Source organism: Drechmeria coniospora, chromosome 03 (assembly GCF_001625195.1).
Source record: "Drechmeria coniospora strain ARSEF 6962 chromosome 03, whole genome shotgun sequence".
NCBI lineage: Eukaryota > Fungi > Ascomycota > Sordariomycetes > Hypocreales > Ophiocordycipitaceae > Drechmeria > Drechmeria coniospora.
This window is the reverse complement of record NC_054391.1, coordinates 5574551-5588791: the sequence shown is the minus strand read 5'-3', so window position 1 is coordinate 5588791 and position 14241 is coordinate 5574551. Positions and strand designations below refer to the sequence as shown.

Sequence of the window (14241 nt, the reverse complement as noted above, 5' to 3'; positions counted from 1 at the left end):
GATAAGTACTAAAGTAGGTGTAAGTAGTTGTAAGTCCATGTTGAGTATGGTGCACATGTTGAGTACGTTGTAAGTACACCTGAAGGCCTGAAGGAGTAAGTATTTAAGCAAGTAATTAATTACAGCAAGAGCTGTTACAGTTACTCCGTACAAGTCGCACCATTAGGATAACTGGGTACTAGGTACCTAATAATACCTACTAACTACTGTAGGTACCTGTAACTGCTAGGTGCCTAGTACCTGGCGCCAATGCGGCATCCCACTGTCGTGGTACTGTATTTTGGGTGCGTATGGGCCAGGGGACGCAAATGTGCCGTCGCTCTCCGATATTCATGCAGAGGACTCTGACATTACGGAGCACTTACTTGTGCACTACCTTTGTACTTGGGTACTTATGCTGTACCTTCAGAACCGGCTTCCATACTACTACTTACTCCCGAGTCTTATGCGAATGTACGTTGAAACCTCACAGGTAGCTTTCGGATGGCAATTGCTTGACCTGGTACCTGCCACGGTAATACACAGCACACTACAAGTTTGCAGCCGTCTTCCAGCTAGGTTAGCCACCAATCTACTTGCACTAACCACGAATTTCCGTGCATGAACTTGGTGTGAGCGTCTGGTGCCAGCCGAGCACGCACCTCCGTCGTCGTTCCAGCACTCCTGCTCAACCAGCCCAAATTCCCAGCTTACATGACCCTCAGGTTACGACGTCCCCCCGACGTTGCCTCCGGGCATCTGGCGCCTTTCCAGCGACAGGACGGCTCCATTCATGACGCCGATCAGCATGCAACGGACCTTGGCTTGCAGGCCCAGGCATGGCCATCGAGACTTCTGGCACGGATCCCGAAGGAACAAGGGCTCTGTCCACAGACAAATCCGTGACAAACCACATCGACCCGGCCACAGTTGCCGAATCCTTCGAATAGGCCAATTTCTCAAGGATTCTCCGGTCCCGGACCGTGACTCAAGGAGTCTGAGTGCTGCCCGCCTACATGTTGTGCGTGAACGACCAGCGGTTGGAATGCACTCGAAAGAGTGTGAGGAGTGCTCTATGGGCATGTTATTCATGACGACCCAATGGAGCACTAGGTGTCAAGCACCAAGTAGACAATGACTGATGGAAATTATGGGATCGACTTCTGGAAGTTGGAAAAAGTAAATGCGCCGACACGTGGGAGGAGCCTTGGACCGTTCCATGGTGGGTGGTGGTCAGAGAGCCGAGGCCATGAGACGAGCGAGATGATCCAGGGACTTGGACGAGTTGCTCAAAACATGGCACGAGCTCGATGATCCAGGGACTTGGACGACTTGCTCAAAACATGGCACGAGCTCGACAGAGTGCCATGGCGAGCGCCCAGAGCATGCTGTTTTGTGCACAAGGAGTGCAGAGCACCCATACTGTTTGTGCCGACGCATGAATGGATAGCATGAGCGTCGAGCCAAGAACCCTACAACACTGCCAAATCCCCACGATGTGCCGTTTGGTAGTGCGTGCTGTACGTAGGAAAGAGAGTCGCACACTTGCGTACTAGGTACTTACGTGCTCCGTACACTTACACCTACCAGTACATGTACAGTAGTACATGCTACATGCGTAGGTATTGCTGTACACACTCCGCACGGAGTACAGTACAGAGTATCTATTGCTACGGAGTACTCCGTACCTGACACCTACAATACCTGTGCGTTTGCAGTGCGGTTCCGTACAGTACGGAGTACACATTGCCAAATACTGATACTCGTGCTGGCACACTGTACATGTGCCCCTTACCCCGTGCTCCGTACGGTACATGCAGGGACATGCAGGTGCAAACTTACTCTGTGCTGTAGGCGTATGTACCTGCATTAGAGGCAGGTCTTCTTATAATTATCACATACTAGGTACGGAGTACCTGCCAGTAAGAAGTAATACTCGTATGGAGAGTACGTAGGTGTACTGTATGTATGTACAAGTACAGTACATACACGAGCACGCAAGTGTACGTATCAGTACTCAAGTGCAGAGTACAGTCAGTACATGCACTCAAGTGAGGGTGTGCAGCAGCGGTTTGCAATTCAAACCGGGGTCCTTTTCATTGGAAAGCCACCCAGGTCGTCGGTTCGCAACAGTCGCAACCCCCTGGGTCCAGCTACCAGATTGCATCTGCATCGTACAGGGGTCGTTCGCCTTCTTCTCCTCGAGGGCTGAGAGTGCAATTTAGTTTACGGGGTTTGCTGTGGGGCGGGCAAGCTCGCTCGATTGAATCTTTGCTCTCAACGCCTGATTTGTGAGGAGCAGTGCGCATAGGTGTAATACTTGGTATTACTGTCCTTTATTGCTACGGATATTTCTGTACTGGAATATTGCTCAACATTCCGCAGGGCACCCTTGTAGAAGATTATTGCATGCTCCCGTGCTCGCACATGTACAGTGGATGCATGTCTGCCACATGCAAACGAGCGACACTGACCAAATGCTGAAATGGTGAAAAATTCTCAAGTCTGATCATGGAGGGTGATCTGGTGCGCCGTCAGCAGTATTGCCTGATGTTTCCTCCGCTCACCCAAGTACAGCACTACTGCAACACCCAAGTGCAGCACTTTGCAACACCCCAAGTACGTACACGTGCATTATGGACATGTGGCTACATGCACTCCGTACACCTACTCGCATCTGCACTGTCCCTTTCAGCGTACAGCATACTGCCCTCGCCATTGATCGTCGGCTTTCCGTGCTCGTAGCAGGCCGTTGTGCATTGCATTCCTCGGTTGCCTCGGCCTACAGGGAGGAACAATGTCATTGCACCCCGGACATGGGCTTACCATTCAAAATTAGGGCGGTTGGGCGGGAGGGACGACGGGGAATCAGTACCGCCGAAATATCTCTCCCTGTTCAAAGCAAATCCAGGGACGGCGGCGCCGGCGTTGCTTCAGGGTTGGAGCACCAGTCTTCGCCCCTTTCCAGGAGCGTCTGTCTCATCAGAGTCATCACTCGCCCACCGATTGACATGGCGAGTTTCTGGTCTTGGGCTCTGGGCGCCGAGCTTGGACGGAGATGCATCGTGCCGGGATCCACCGATCGATTATCCGCCGACATACGGAGTACTTACTTACCTGCAAGTAAGTAGGTACGGAGTACTGTACATGTACTTAAGTATTATAGCACACCAACTTTCACCTACAGTACAATGCTGTACACCTACAGTACAAGTTCTCCGTACAGTACAATTAAGTACATGGAATTGCACCTTTTCTTACGGTCTACTTGAGTACACCTTGTTGCAAGAACCTGTTGCAAGTACCTGTGCCAGTAAGTACTGTACATCCACGTGCACCTACCTACCTAGTACCTACGACTACACCTACAAGTACAATTAATTACAATTTATTACAATTTATTACACCTACACTTACACCGACTTACAAGTACAATTAATTACAATTTATAACAATTAATTACACCTACACTTGCGGAGTACACCTACTTACAAGTACCTGCAGGCATCCGGTGGGACGTTCTGTACAGGGCATGTTAGCTGAAGTTGTACTCCGTACTCCGCCGCCAGCACTGCGACCGATAGAATACACTGCATCCGTACCGTATGTGCAACCACGGGTACAGCGCTCGTACTTGCAGCACAGAGTACTGCAGGTGTAGGGCTGCGTACTTGTATTTGTGCAAGGAATCCTGACTTGTACTTACAATACAGAACATGATGGCCCTGGGCTGGGAGCTGCACGATGAATGAAAATGGATGCGAACCCTTGCATGCATGCATGTGCATGTGCGCATAAAGAGGAGTCCCTACTCCGTACTCCGTAAAGAGCTCTCCGTATCGCACAGGTAAACACAACGGCGCCAGCTGCTAGGCTGCCTCCAGGAAAGGCAAATACGGGAGAAGCACGGCGAGACAATGCGCCATGCAAGAGAAGGCAAGAGCAGGTGACACCATCAGCTACTGAAGACAAGTTCGAGGCAAGGGTGCGATGATTCCCGCTACGCCCAGCCAATGAGAGGACCTTGCACCGCTCGCTTTCACCAGCTCAAGACCCACCTCAGCCCACCTGGCGTATCCGCCTGCCTTGCTCACTGGCCGAGGTGCTGCCTTGTCTCCTAGACAGGGAAGGAGCGCCCCGCCGTGGCCCCTATCGCAGGTGGCTTGAGAGCCCCGAGGGCCTTAGCCCGGCCGTTGACCCGCGCCCTGGGCCGCACCTTTCATTGGCGAGGGTGAATGTGTGAGGGTGAGGTGTGTGATGTGTGAGGGCACAGGTGAGCGTAGCGCTCCAAAGTTACTTCGCGGCGGTTGAGCCCTCCACAACCACTCCCACCCAGCCATTAGTACACGTACGCCCGCAGTTGGCGACCGATGTACCGGTACTCGAACGCACCGCTTATTTTGGCGCATCTCGGCGGTACCGGTACTCGCTATGCTCCCAAGCCACCCAGCTTCAATGCAAGTCACCACCGCCAGCCGCCGCCCTCATCTTACTTGTGCTTCCATCCATTGTCAGTCAGTCAAGTCTTTTGCCCACCGGCAACCACCACCACCACCACCACCGCTCACCACGCCGGCCTCGACACCTCGTCTCGTCTCGTCCGTCTCCTCCCGTTCCCTCCCTCGCCCTTTGCCTGCTGCGACGAAGCATTCCGTGGCGCTTCCGACATCGATCGCAGGGTGCATCCGTCAATCTGGGGATTCGGTCGAGGCGACGAATTGGCCCCTCCTACCACTTGCACATCCTTGCAGACGCTTCGCTCGAGCCGCACCGATCCTCGTCCCGCAAAATCCTCGACGAGCCGCTGATTGACGACCCGACGTTGATCCGGCGCGGAAAGGGGAACAGTGTTCATCGTCGCTCGCCGTCTGTTGCTCCGTCGACTGCGCGACCGGCCACCTCCATCTCGACCATCGGCCCTCGCCCCACGCCTTTGTGGACCAACCGTCTCCCCAATTGTGCTTCGACCTCCTTTTAGATGCAATCGTCTGCCTGAGAGGCTACGAGGACAGACGCCGAAGCCACGATGGGGTCAACAGCCTTTGGCAATTTCTACGTACGCTTGCTTTGCCATCCGCGGAGACGCCGTATCGGACACGGCCTCGGTACTACGACGAGAATGCTAATCCGTCCTTGCTTGCCAGGACTTTTGCAGAGACTCGACCTTGCCGGTCTGCAATGTACGTACGGCGAGAGGTGGCAGATGCCCGCACGCGACCGGCCCAACTAACCGACCCTCTCTACCGCTAGCTTCTCTCCACGAGTCACAACCAGGACGGGCCATGGGGAGGCTGTAGATTGACGGGGATCCCGCTGTCTGGCGGTCGCTACTTGGGAAACCTGGGATCGATTCTCCTCTGTGCAGTCGCCATCGCCACGACTGGTTTTCTGTTGCTAAAGTCGGAGAAGAAGCGGGCGGCGGTCGGCCGACGGTATGTTTTCGCTCGACGTCAAGCCCGACAGGCGGCACAGGCTGACACACGAAGCCAGAGAGATGCAATTGTTTCTCTTCGTCTACATCATCATCAGCATATGCGAAATCTTCTCCGTCGGCCTTTTCCCTCTCAACGAATCGGTCCGAATAGTGCGCATACCCCTCTCGGCCCGGCCATTCTCCGGTGCTTGCGTCGCTAACCGCAGGGCAGGTCTTCTCCGCCATTCACATTGGCATGATCATCGCCGGCACGTGGATCTTGATGCTCAATGCGCTTGTCGGCTATCAGCTCATCGATGACGGCACGCCCTTGTCCATGGGCGTCCTCATCGTCTCCGCCGCCGCCTTGTTCATCGGCACCGGCTACATCGCCCTCGACACGGGCTTTTCCTGGACAAACTATTGGGACAGCAGCTACCGGCCACCGAACCGAAACATCGCCCTCTACGTCCTGTATCAGCTGATACCCCTCATCTTCCTCGTCGCCTTTTTCGTCCTCGAGACCATCCTCGTCCTCGTCGTCCTCGGCGAGGTGCGGCCGATGATCTACCTGACGGCCGCCGCCCTCCTGTTCGCCCTCGGCCAAATCTTCAACTACGCCATCAGCAAGTACATATGCAGCGGCACCGGCGGCAAGATTGACGGCGCTCTCTTCGAGACCTTCTTCACCCTCCTTTCCGTCGTCATGGTCTGGATCTTTTGGTCGAGCATCACCGAGGATGACTGGCCCATACAGAGCACGGCGACGTACCCATGATATCCTCCGTGGTGGCGGCGCAAGCTGCTTCGAGATCCATCCTTTAGCGTTTCAAGCTTACACCCCGACCAATCATTGTTTCCTTCCCTTGTTCTCATCCCATCATCGACCATGGCCATTCGACACTGTTGCAAGGCACCGACGAAGCGCATGCACGCTTCGACGGAAGTATTTCGACTATGACGGGGCGCACTCGCACGCATCCGTCTCGCCAAAGTGTTTTGGGTATCAACTGATGGGCAGGAGCGCTTGCATAGACGGCGCGGGGCTGGGCTCCTCGACGCCGACCTGTTATATTAAAGCTCATGTCAAAGCTGGATGAATTATTTTGGGAGCCGACGTGGGATGCATGGATGACGTGGATAAATAATGAACGGCGTCGTCGTCCACTGCTGCTGTTGTTATTTAGCTGCGGCTTTGTAGTAGTATACCCAATCTAGCAACTATTAATGCCAATGGAACAGTCTGCTATCCGAAACCAGTGCGTGCCAGCATCACTGCTGCTGCTGGAACGCGCGCAGGGTCAGGCAAGCGATTTTACGGATGGGCGCTGGGGATGATGAGTCATGACGTACCGAAGCTCCCCTTGCTTGCTGCTGTTGGGTTGGGACCATTCGTTTGCCATTGGCTTGAAACGCAGGCGTCCAAACCACGGTGGGGAACAGGCACAAGGCTGCAGGCACCGAACATGGTCGCAGCCTTGTGACACCTCGACCTTCCATCGCCCCCGATGACAGGTAGCCTCTGCATTCTGCATTCTGCTCCGCATCGTTCCGCACCGCCCACGTCTCGGTACTCTGGAACGATTTGCTGCTGGAGAAATTGAGTTTGCCCCAGCGAGCGTCGGGTCGCCGCCATGGCCGACTCGGATGGCGAGTTCGTCGCTGACGGCATGTCGGACGACGACATGCACGATCACAGCTTCAGCGACGATGGCGGCGGCGGCGGCGGCGGAAATGGCGGCGGCCGGCGCGCATCACGCAGCAGACCATCTCGTTCACGGAGGAAAGGAGGTCGCGGCGGCGCGCAGGCGTGGGAGAAGTCGAAGCGTTCGTGGGAGACGAACCTGCCGGAGGAAGATCAGGATGGCGTCCTCAACCTCACGGCGCTCGAGGCAGAGAAACGTAGGCGGCTGCTACGCGACACGACGCCCCTTCAGCGCGGCATCATACGGCGCCTGATTCTCGTGCTCGACATGTCGTTTGCCATGACGGAAAAGGACCTGCTGCCGACGAGGTACCGTCTGATGCTGAGCTACGCCGCCGCGTTTGTCAGGGATTACTTTGAGCAGAACCCCATTTCTCAGCTGGGAATTGTCGGCATGCGGGATGGCGTCGCCGTGAGGATAGTCGACTTGGGAGGCAACCCGGCCGAGCATCTGGAAAAGCTGAAGGCGCTCGAAAGTCAAGATCCGCAAGGAAACCCGAGCTTGCAGAATGCGCTGGAGATGTGTCGCGGCGCGCTGTTGTGAGTTGTCACCCCTCCCGTGTGCGTGTGCCGTCCGGTCCGTTGGCAAGCCTGCTATGGAGAGCGAGAGCGAGAGGGAGAGCGAGAATGAGAGCTTCGTGTTGTTTGGACTTTGTTGACTCTGGCCTAGTCATGCACCCTCGCACGGTACGAGAGAAGTGCTCATCATCTACGGAGCCTTGCTCTCGAGCGACCCCGGCGACGTGCACGAGACGATTGCCAAGCTCATCTCGGACAGGATACGGGTATCCGTCGTCGGCCTGTCGGCCCAGGTGGCCATCTGCGCCGAGATGTGCTCCAAGACGAACGCCGGAAGCGAATCGCAGTACAACATCGCCATGGACGAGGTCCACTTCAAGGATCTATTTCTTGCCGCCACGACACCGCCGGTGGTGAGGACCAAGGATCAAAGCACGGCGAGCCTGCTCATGATGGGCTTCCCCTCGCGGACGCTCGCGCCGGGAGGGAGCACGAGCTACTGCGCCTGCCACAACAAGCCGTCCCAGGAAGGGTACGCATGCACGAGATGTTCGACGAGAGTCTGCCGACTGCCTGCCGAGTGTCCCGCTTGCGGTCTGACGCTGATCTTGTCGACCCATCTTGCGCGCTCGTACCACCACCTCTTCCCGCTACGCAACTGGGTCGAGGTCCCCTGGGTGGACGCCACGCGGTCTACCGTCTGCCTCTCCTGCCAGTGCCCCTTTCCCCAGCCGCCGAAGAACAAGGCTCACGGGGAGGAGGAAAGGCGGGAGGAGGAAAGGCGGGAGGGAGCCAAGGCGAGCGCCAAGGGCGTCAGTGAGAGCGGTAGATACGCCTGCGAGGTGTGCGGCAACCACTTCTGCATCGACTGCGACGTCTTTGCGCACGAGGTGATACACAACTGTCCAGGCTGCCAGAGCAAAGTGCAGAACCACGCGCCGCAGGAGAATGGGGAGGGCGGGCAGGCGAATGGCGCAATGGATGTTGACCTGTAGGACCTACGAGGACGGACGGACAATGATCAACATCAGCGGAACCCAGGTCAGGCCCTTTATTCATCGACAAGCACTTCTGTCCAGAGCGAAAGGGAGTGGAGGTCGGATAGGGGTCATCGCTGCCACGGCGACAGGCAAGCGCCGCGCTTGGCGCACAATGCGACGCTCACGGCACATTCTACAAATTCAAGGCCTTGTATTATTTGAGGCCTTGTAGGATGACCAGGTAGCAATGATGCTCCAGCAGCTGCAGCCGCTGACCGAACAACAAACAGACGACGACACGGCGACGACGACGGGGACGTGCGACCATGTGGGACATGCGACCATATATAGGGCATCTCGGTGTGGTAAAAGACAATTCATCGTGGGCTCGTTCAATGCTATGAAAATGACAAGACGAAAAAAAAAATCCCGCTCCCACGGCACGCGCCCGATAATGCGGGTTGCGCACAAGCAGCTGTTCAGTTCCTTCACTGATGCTGCTAACATGATCCGCCGACTCAGTCGTCATCCTCGTCGACCGCTGGGTATATGTACATGGACATGGCACAATGACGATGACCTACATTCCATCTACAGGTTCCCCCTCTCGGCCTGCTCGCGCTCGATGGCCTCGAACAGGCTCTTGAAGTTGCCGGCGCCGAAACCTTCAAAGTCGTTGCGCTGAATGATCTCGACGAAGACGGTGGGGCGGTCCATGAGGGGTTTGGTGAAGAGCTGGAGCAGGTAGCCGGCCTCGTCGTAGTCGATGAGGATGTTGAGGCGCTCGATGGTGTCGAGATCCTCCTGCAGCTCCCAGTTGCGCTTCTCCGTCTTGAGCCGCTGGCGCATGGTGTCGTAGTAGGTGGTCGGGACGTTGATGAACTCGACGCCGCGCGCCCGCAAGGCGGTGACGGCCTCGATGATGTTGTGGGTGAGCAGGGCGATGTGCTGGACGCCGGCGCCGGCGTTGAAAATGACGTACTCCTCGATCTGCGACTTCTTCTTGCCCGCGGCCGGCTCGTTGATGGGCATCTTGACGAGGTTGTTGGGCGAGGCCATGACGATGGAGCTCAGGGCGGAGAACTCGGTGCAGATCTGGGAGTCGTCGACGGACCAGAAGCGGTGGAAGGAGAGGCACTGCTCGTAAAAGGCGCAGGCCGAGACCATCTCGTTCCAGTCCTGGTTCCCGACGCAGTGGTCGATGCGGGCGAGGCGGACGTCGGGGAGGGTGACGGACGACGACGACTTCTTAGCATCGCGGAAGCCGGGGAGGAAGGGACCGGAGTAGTCGAGGCGGCTGATGAGGGTGTGGGTGGTGTCGCCGTAGGTGTTGATGACGGCCGTCACGACGGAGCCGTGCTCGGGGTCGACGAGGACCTGGGGGTCCTGGACGGCGACGGCGCCCTCCTTGACGGCCTTGCGGTAGACGCCCTCGACGTTGTCGACCTCGAAGGCGACATCCTTGACGGCGTCGCCGTGCCTCTCGAGGTGGGCGTGCATCTCGACGAGGAGCTTCTTCTCCGCCGGCGTGATGGCTTCCTCGGCGGGGAGGTGGACGGCGGAGCGCAGCGGCGAGGTGAAGACGAAGCGGACGCCGTTGTTGGCGACGACGTACGAGGCAAAGTACCGGCTGCCGGTCTCGAGCCCGCGGTAGGCGACGGCCTTGAAGCCGAAGAGCTGGACGTAGTAGGCGGCCGCCTGCTTCGCGTTACCCACCCACCAGGTGACGTGGTCGTAGCCTGTGAAGTTGCCGGCCGGCGACGAGGGATCTCGAGTGCCATCGGGGACGGCTTGGACCTGGGCCGCGGGATCGGTCGACGAGTTCCGCGGCTCAGGGGTGACGGCCGAAGGAGCCATTGTGCTTGCGTTGTGTGGCGTGCGTAGGAGTCGAGGAGAGAGACGGAGGAGGGAGGAGGGAGGAGGATAGAGGAGTAGGGAGGAGTAGGGAGGAGTAGGGAGGAGGATGGAGGAGGATGGAGGAGGATGGAGGAGGAGAGAGGAGGAGAGAGGAGGAGAGAGGAGGAGAGGAGGAGAGAGGAAGGGATCGAGAGATCAGGGGCAAGCGGTGCTCTCCAAGAAGCAGGAAGCTGGAAGCAGGAAGATGGTCCAGGTCACAGGTGAGACGGAGAATGGATGCCCTCCTGGACAGGACGATCGATGACCTATGTCAGGGATATCTGCGTCGCCCGTGGTTCGTGCTGACTTGGGGGGCCTGGGGGGAGGGAGGAGGATCATGAATCACGAACGACGAGCAGATTGCCGACTTATAAACGACAGAACCGAAGCCGGGTGGGCAGCACATACCTACCTACCCGTTGGCTCACCACTCATCTACCTAGCCGGTCGAGGCAATGGCTCGTACTTCCGCACACATACCGAACGGTAAGTAGGTGGTACGCGCATGTACTGCCGTCGAGCGAGACAAGCCGGAAATGCGCCGCACCCTGTGGTCTCGAGCGGGCCGAGAGCAGAAGTAAAAGGATACCGGCCAGGGACCTTCTACCTTGCGAACCTTCGTCCACCTGTTTCGGCTTGCCAACCGGCCGACGCTGACTGGACAGGAGGGGGAAGATGGGGGTTTCGGTCAACGCCCAGGACGCCGAGCCCCGATGGCTCCGGGGCGGAATGTCACCGCCGCGGCGGGTGCCAGCCGAGGAAAGCCGCGCTTGGCCGGGAGACTCCACGCCTTGCCCGATCTGGCATTTCCACGTCCACATCGGGCTTAAGTACGTCCACGGCGATCGCGGCTTTCGACCGCTTGACCGCTCGACTGAGCTCTCGACAGCTCGGCTTTGGCCCATTGCGTCACACACACACTGGCAAATCTCGCCCATCTCCTTCTCAACTCCTTCCCAGCTTCTTCTCAATCCATCTTTCCGTTGCTTCTCCGACTCCAAGGGCTCCTCCCGACTCCAGAGGGCTCATCGTAGGCGTCGGTCCCTAACGACGTGCTACAACTGGACATTGATCTGCCCATCAGGCCATCTCGTCAACTCGCCAATTCGTCATCTCGTCATCTCGTCGTTTGAGCGTTAAACATTGGAGTATCGAATCGTCGGGACGTCTGGACGCCTGCCCATCGAGCCTTGCACCGTCGCTGCTCTTTCCTTGCCATGGCGGCCCACGTCAACCTCAGCACCCGAGACGCCAATGTCCTCGAAAAGATCAAGGACCCCGAAGCCAACCCGGCGGCGGCCCTCGTCACCGATTCCTCCCTGCCACGCGACCCCCACGTGACGGATTCGCTCGTCTACGAGGACCTCGTCCGACGAGAACGTGCCGTTATACTCGTCATACAGGACATCGAACGGCAGCTGAGCGACGCTCAAACCGAAGACGCTGACGACGTCGCCATCGAGGCCTACAACCGGTGCCTATCCGACCTAGACTCCCTCGTCGCCGAGCACCCCGACTACGCGAGCGCGAGAAACAACCGAGCGCAACTCCTGCGCCGTCTCTACGGAGACGCCATGCTCCTTCACATCACCACCGGCATGCCCATGCCCCTGATTCCTCAGCCGCCGCCTTCCGACAGGCGACGGGCGGCCCGGACGGTGCTGCATGACATCGAGCGCTCCATCGCACTGCTCTCACCTGCGACCCCGACGACGCCACTCTCGCCGCAGGCGGCACGTACGCTGTCCATGGTCCACACCCAGCGCGCCGCCATCTACCTCAAAACCTCCAAGCTACTGCCGGACCGGCGGCTGGACCTCGACGAGAGCCTCGCCGAAGCCCGGTGGTCACGACACAACTTTGAAGAGGCCGCTTCGAGGGACCTCGCCAACGGCGGCCGTTACGGCAATCAGCTTGCCAAGAGCCTCGCCGTGAGCGTCAACCCGACCGCGAAGCTGTGCGGCCAGATTGTGCGCGAGGCATTGAAGAAGGAGTACGGCCCGTCATTCGAAGTGTAACGACGGCCATCGGGGAGACAACCGATCCGATCCGTCTCGTTGTATGACATGGTGCATCGCCAGCCACCGAAGCGCACTGGCACGTCGTGGGACATTGGGGACAAGCGATCATGATGGCACCTGAACTAGCCTTTTGTTGTTGTTCTGTATGACCACGGAGAAAATAGAAATGACATGATTATGCCGATTGTCGCGACAACCCGATGCGGCTGATGCGAGAGGACCACGTTAGCGACTGTCATCGGCATACGCCCCCAGCGGCACAGTGATGACCCATACCGTAGCCCGGATTCAATCGTCTGATCCGTCGTCCTGCCCTTTGACTTTTCCTCGCGATTGATGCGCGTCACGGCGGCAGAGACGCCGATGACCACCGCAAAGATGGGGTCCGCCACCCGCGAAATAATGTACGTCGGCGAAGGCATTCTGCGTTGTGGCGAATTCACACAAGAATTGCACAGGTGCTGCACGAGGAATAGGGGAGGAGAGTTGACGATGTCGAAGGCCACCAGACGAGAAGATGGAACAGCTATGCTTCAAAAGGTGTTGGGCCTGTGCACTTAACACTGTACGAAGCAGCTCAAAAGTTCAGAGTTCCCTTGCCAGCACGGAGTACATGTACAAGTACTGTCTTAAGTACCGTGATAATTACTTACATCACGGAGTACGGAGTAATTATTACCAAGGGTACTCCGCACGGAGTACATACACATGTACTGCACAGATTAGTTGTAATAAGTACTTACTGTACTGTACAGTACTGATTTACTGTACTAGTACTGTAAGCACTGCACAGTAAGGGATCGTGCTCGGACCAGCAACCCCGCTTCGTCCAGTCACCAGGTCATGTGACTTATCACCTGCTCTTCGCTTGCCCCAATACGGCAACCCACAAATCCACCAAAATTTGTACCAAATTTCTGCTCACGGGTCCACGACGTCGAAAAACAGCCAACTAACCACATAACGACCACGCAGCAGGACAATATGAAGTTCCTCAAGGTCGGCCGAGTCGCCATCATCACCCGCGGCCGCTATGCCGGCAAGAAGGTACGCTACGCCCTGCGAGAATGACCCATGGCTGGTTTCCGGACCGCCGTCCCTCCTGTCTCGTCTCGTCACGCATCTCGAACCGGGCCGGCCTGTGCTCCTCGCTGGAGGAGACGAAGGAGGCAGAGAACGATGGGACGAGCAGGCAGGCGGTTGGGGACGAGTTTCGCCAGTGGCCGGCGTTGTCTGTTTTGAAAACGCAGCGCGGCGAGATCGCAGAGCAGAAGATGGCTGACTGGAATTCCGATGCATCAGGTCGTCATCGTCCAGCCCGTCGACAATGGCAACAAGCCTCACCCCTTCGGCCACGCCGTCGTTGCCGGCATCGAGCGCTACCCTTCCAAGATCACCCGCCGCATGTCCAAGGCCCGCCAGGACAAGCGATCCAAGGTCAAGCCTTTCATCAAGGTCATCAATTACAACCACCTGATGCCCACCCGATACACCCTGGAGCTCGAGGGCCTCAAGGGCACCATCACTGGCGACACCTTCAAGGAGGTCAGCCAGCGGGAAGATGCGAAGAAGACGGTCAAGAAGGTGTTGGAAGAGCGCTACACGAGCGGCAAGAACCGCTGGTTCTTTACCCCCTTGAGTATGTCCCCTCCCCCCACACCCCCTGATGCGCCGTCCGCGCCTCGCAACACCGCCCATGGTGGCGAGCAGGTCGTATTTCGAGGCTAA

The 14241-nt window shown here is 57.5% G+C and overlaps 5 protein-coding genes across 5 annotated transcripts; 4 read left to right on the top strand and 1 right to left on the bottom strand.

Annotated features, from left to right (window-relative positions):
* Positions 1-5005: 5005 nt before the first annotated feature.
* On the top strand, positions 5006-6170 carry DCS_07230 (uncharacterized protein; the record flags this gene model as incomplete). Its single annotated transcript, XM_040804515.1, has 5 exons — positions 5006-5035; positions 5124-5159; positions 5230-5411; positions 5470-5563; positions 5625-6170. 5 exons carry the CDS (start codon positions 5006-5008, stop codon positions 6168-6170), a joined length of 888 nt encoding a protein of 295 aa, XP_040654619.1.
* Positions 6171-7026: 856 nt separating this feature from the next.
* On the top strand, positions 7027-8611 carry DCS_07229 (TFIIH basal transcription factor complex p47 subunit; the record flags this gene model as incomplete). The annotated part of the gene is made up of 2 exons (XM_040804514.1): positions 7027-7637; positions 7768-8611. 2 exons carry the CDS (start codon positions 7027-7029, stop codon positions 8609-8611), a joined length of 1455 nt encoding a protein of 484 aa, XP_040654618.1.
* A 576-nt stretch (positions 8612-9187) lies between these two features.
* On the bottom strand, positions 9188-10453 carry DCS_07228 (4-hydroxyphenylpyruvate dioxygenase; the record flags this gene model as incomplete). The annotated part of the gene is made up of 1 exon (XM_040804513.1): positions 9188-10453. The coding sequence occupies one exon, from the start codon at positions 10451-10453 to the stop codon at positions 9188-9190; it is 1266 nt and encodes a 421-aa protein (XP_040654617.1).
* A 1256-nt stretch (positions 10454-11709) lies between these two features.
* Positions 11710-12510, top strand: DCS_07227 (uncharacterized protein; the record flags this gene model as incomplete). Its single annotated transcript, XM_040804512.1, has 1 exon — positions 11710-12510. The coding sequence occupies one exon, from the start codon at positions 11710-11712 to the stop codon at positions 12508-12510; it is 801 nt and encodes a 266-aa protein (XP_040654616.1).
* A 987-nt stretch (positions 12511-13497) lies between these two features.
* Positions 13498-14241, top strand: DCS_07226 (putative 60S large subunit ribosomal protein; the record flags this gene model as incomplete). Its single annotated transcript, XM_040804511.1, has 2 exons — positions 13498-13560; positions 13816-14241. 2 exons carry the CDS (start codon positions 13498-13500, stop codon positions 14239-14241), a joined length of 489 nt encoding a protein of 162 aa, XP_040654615.1.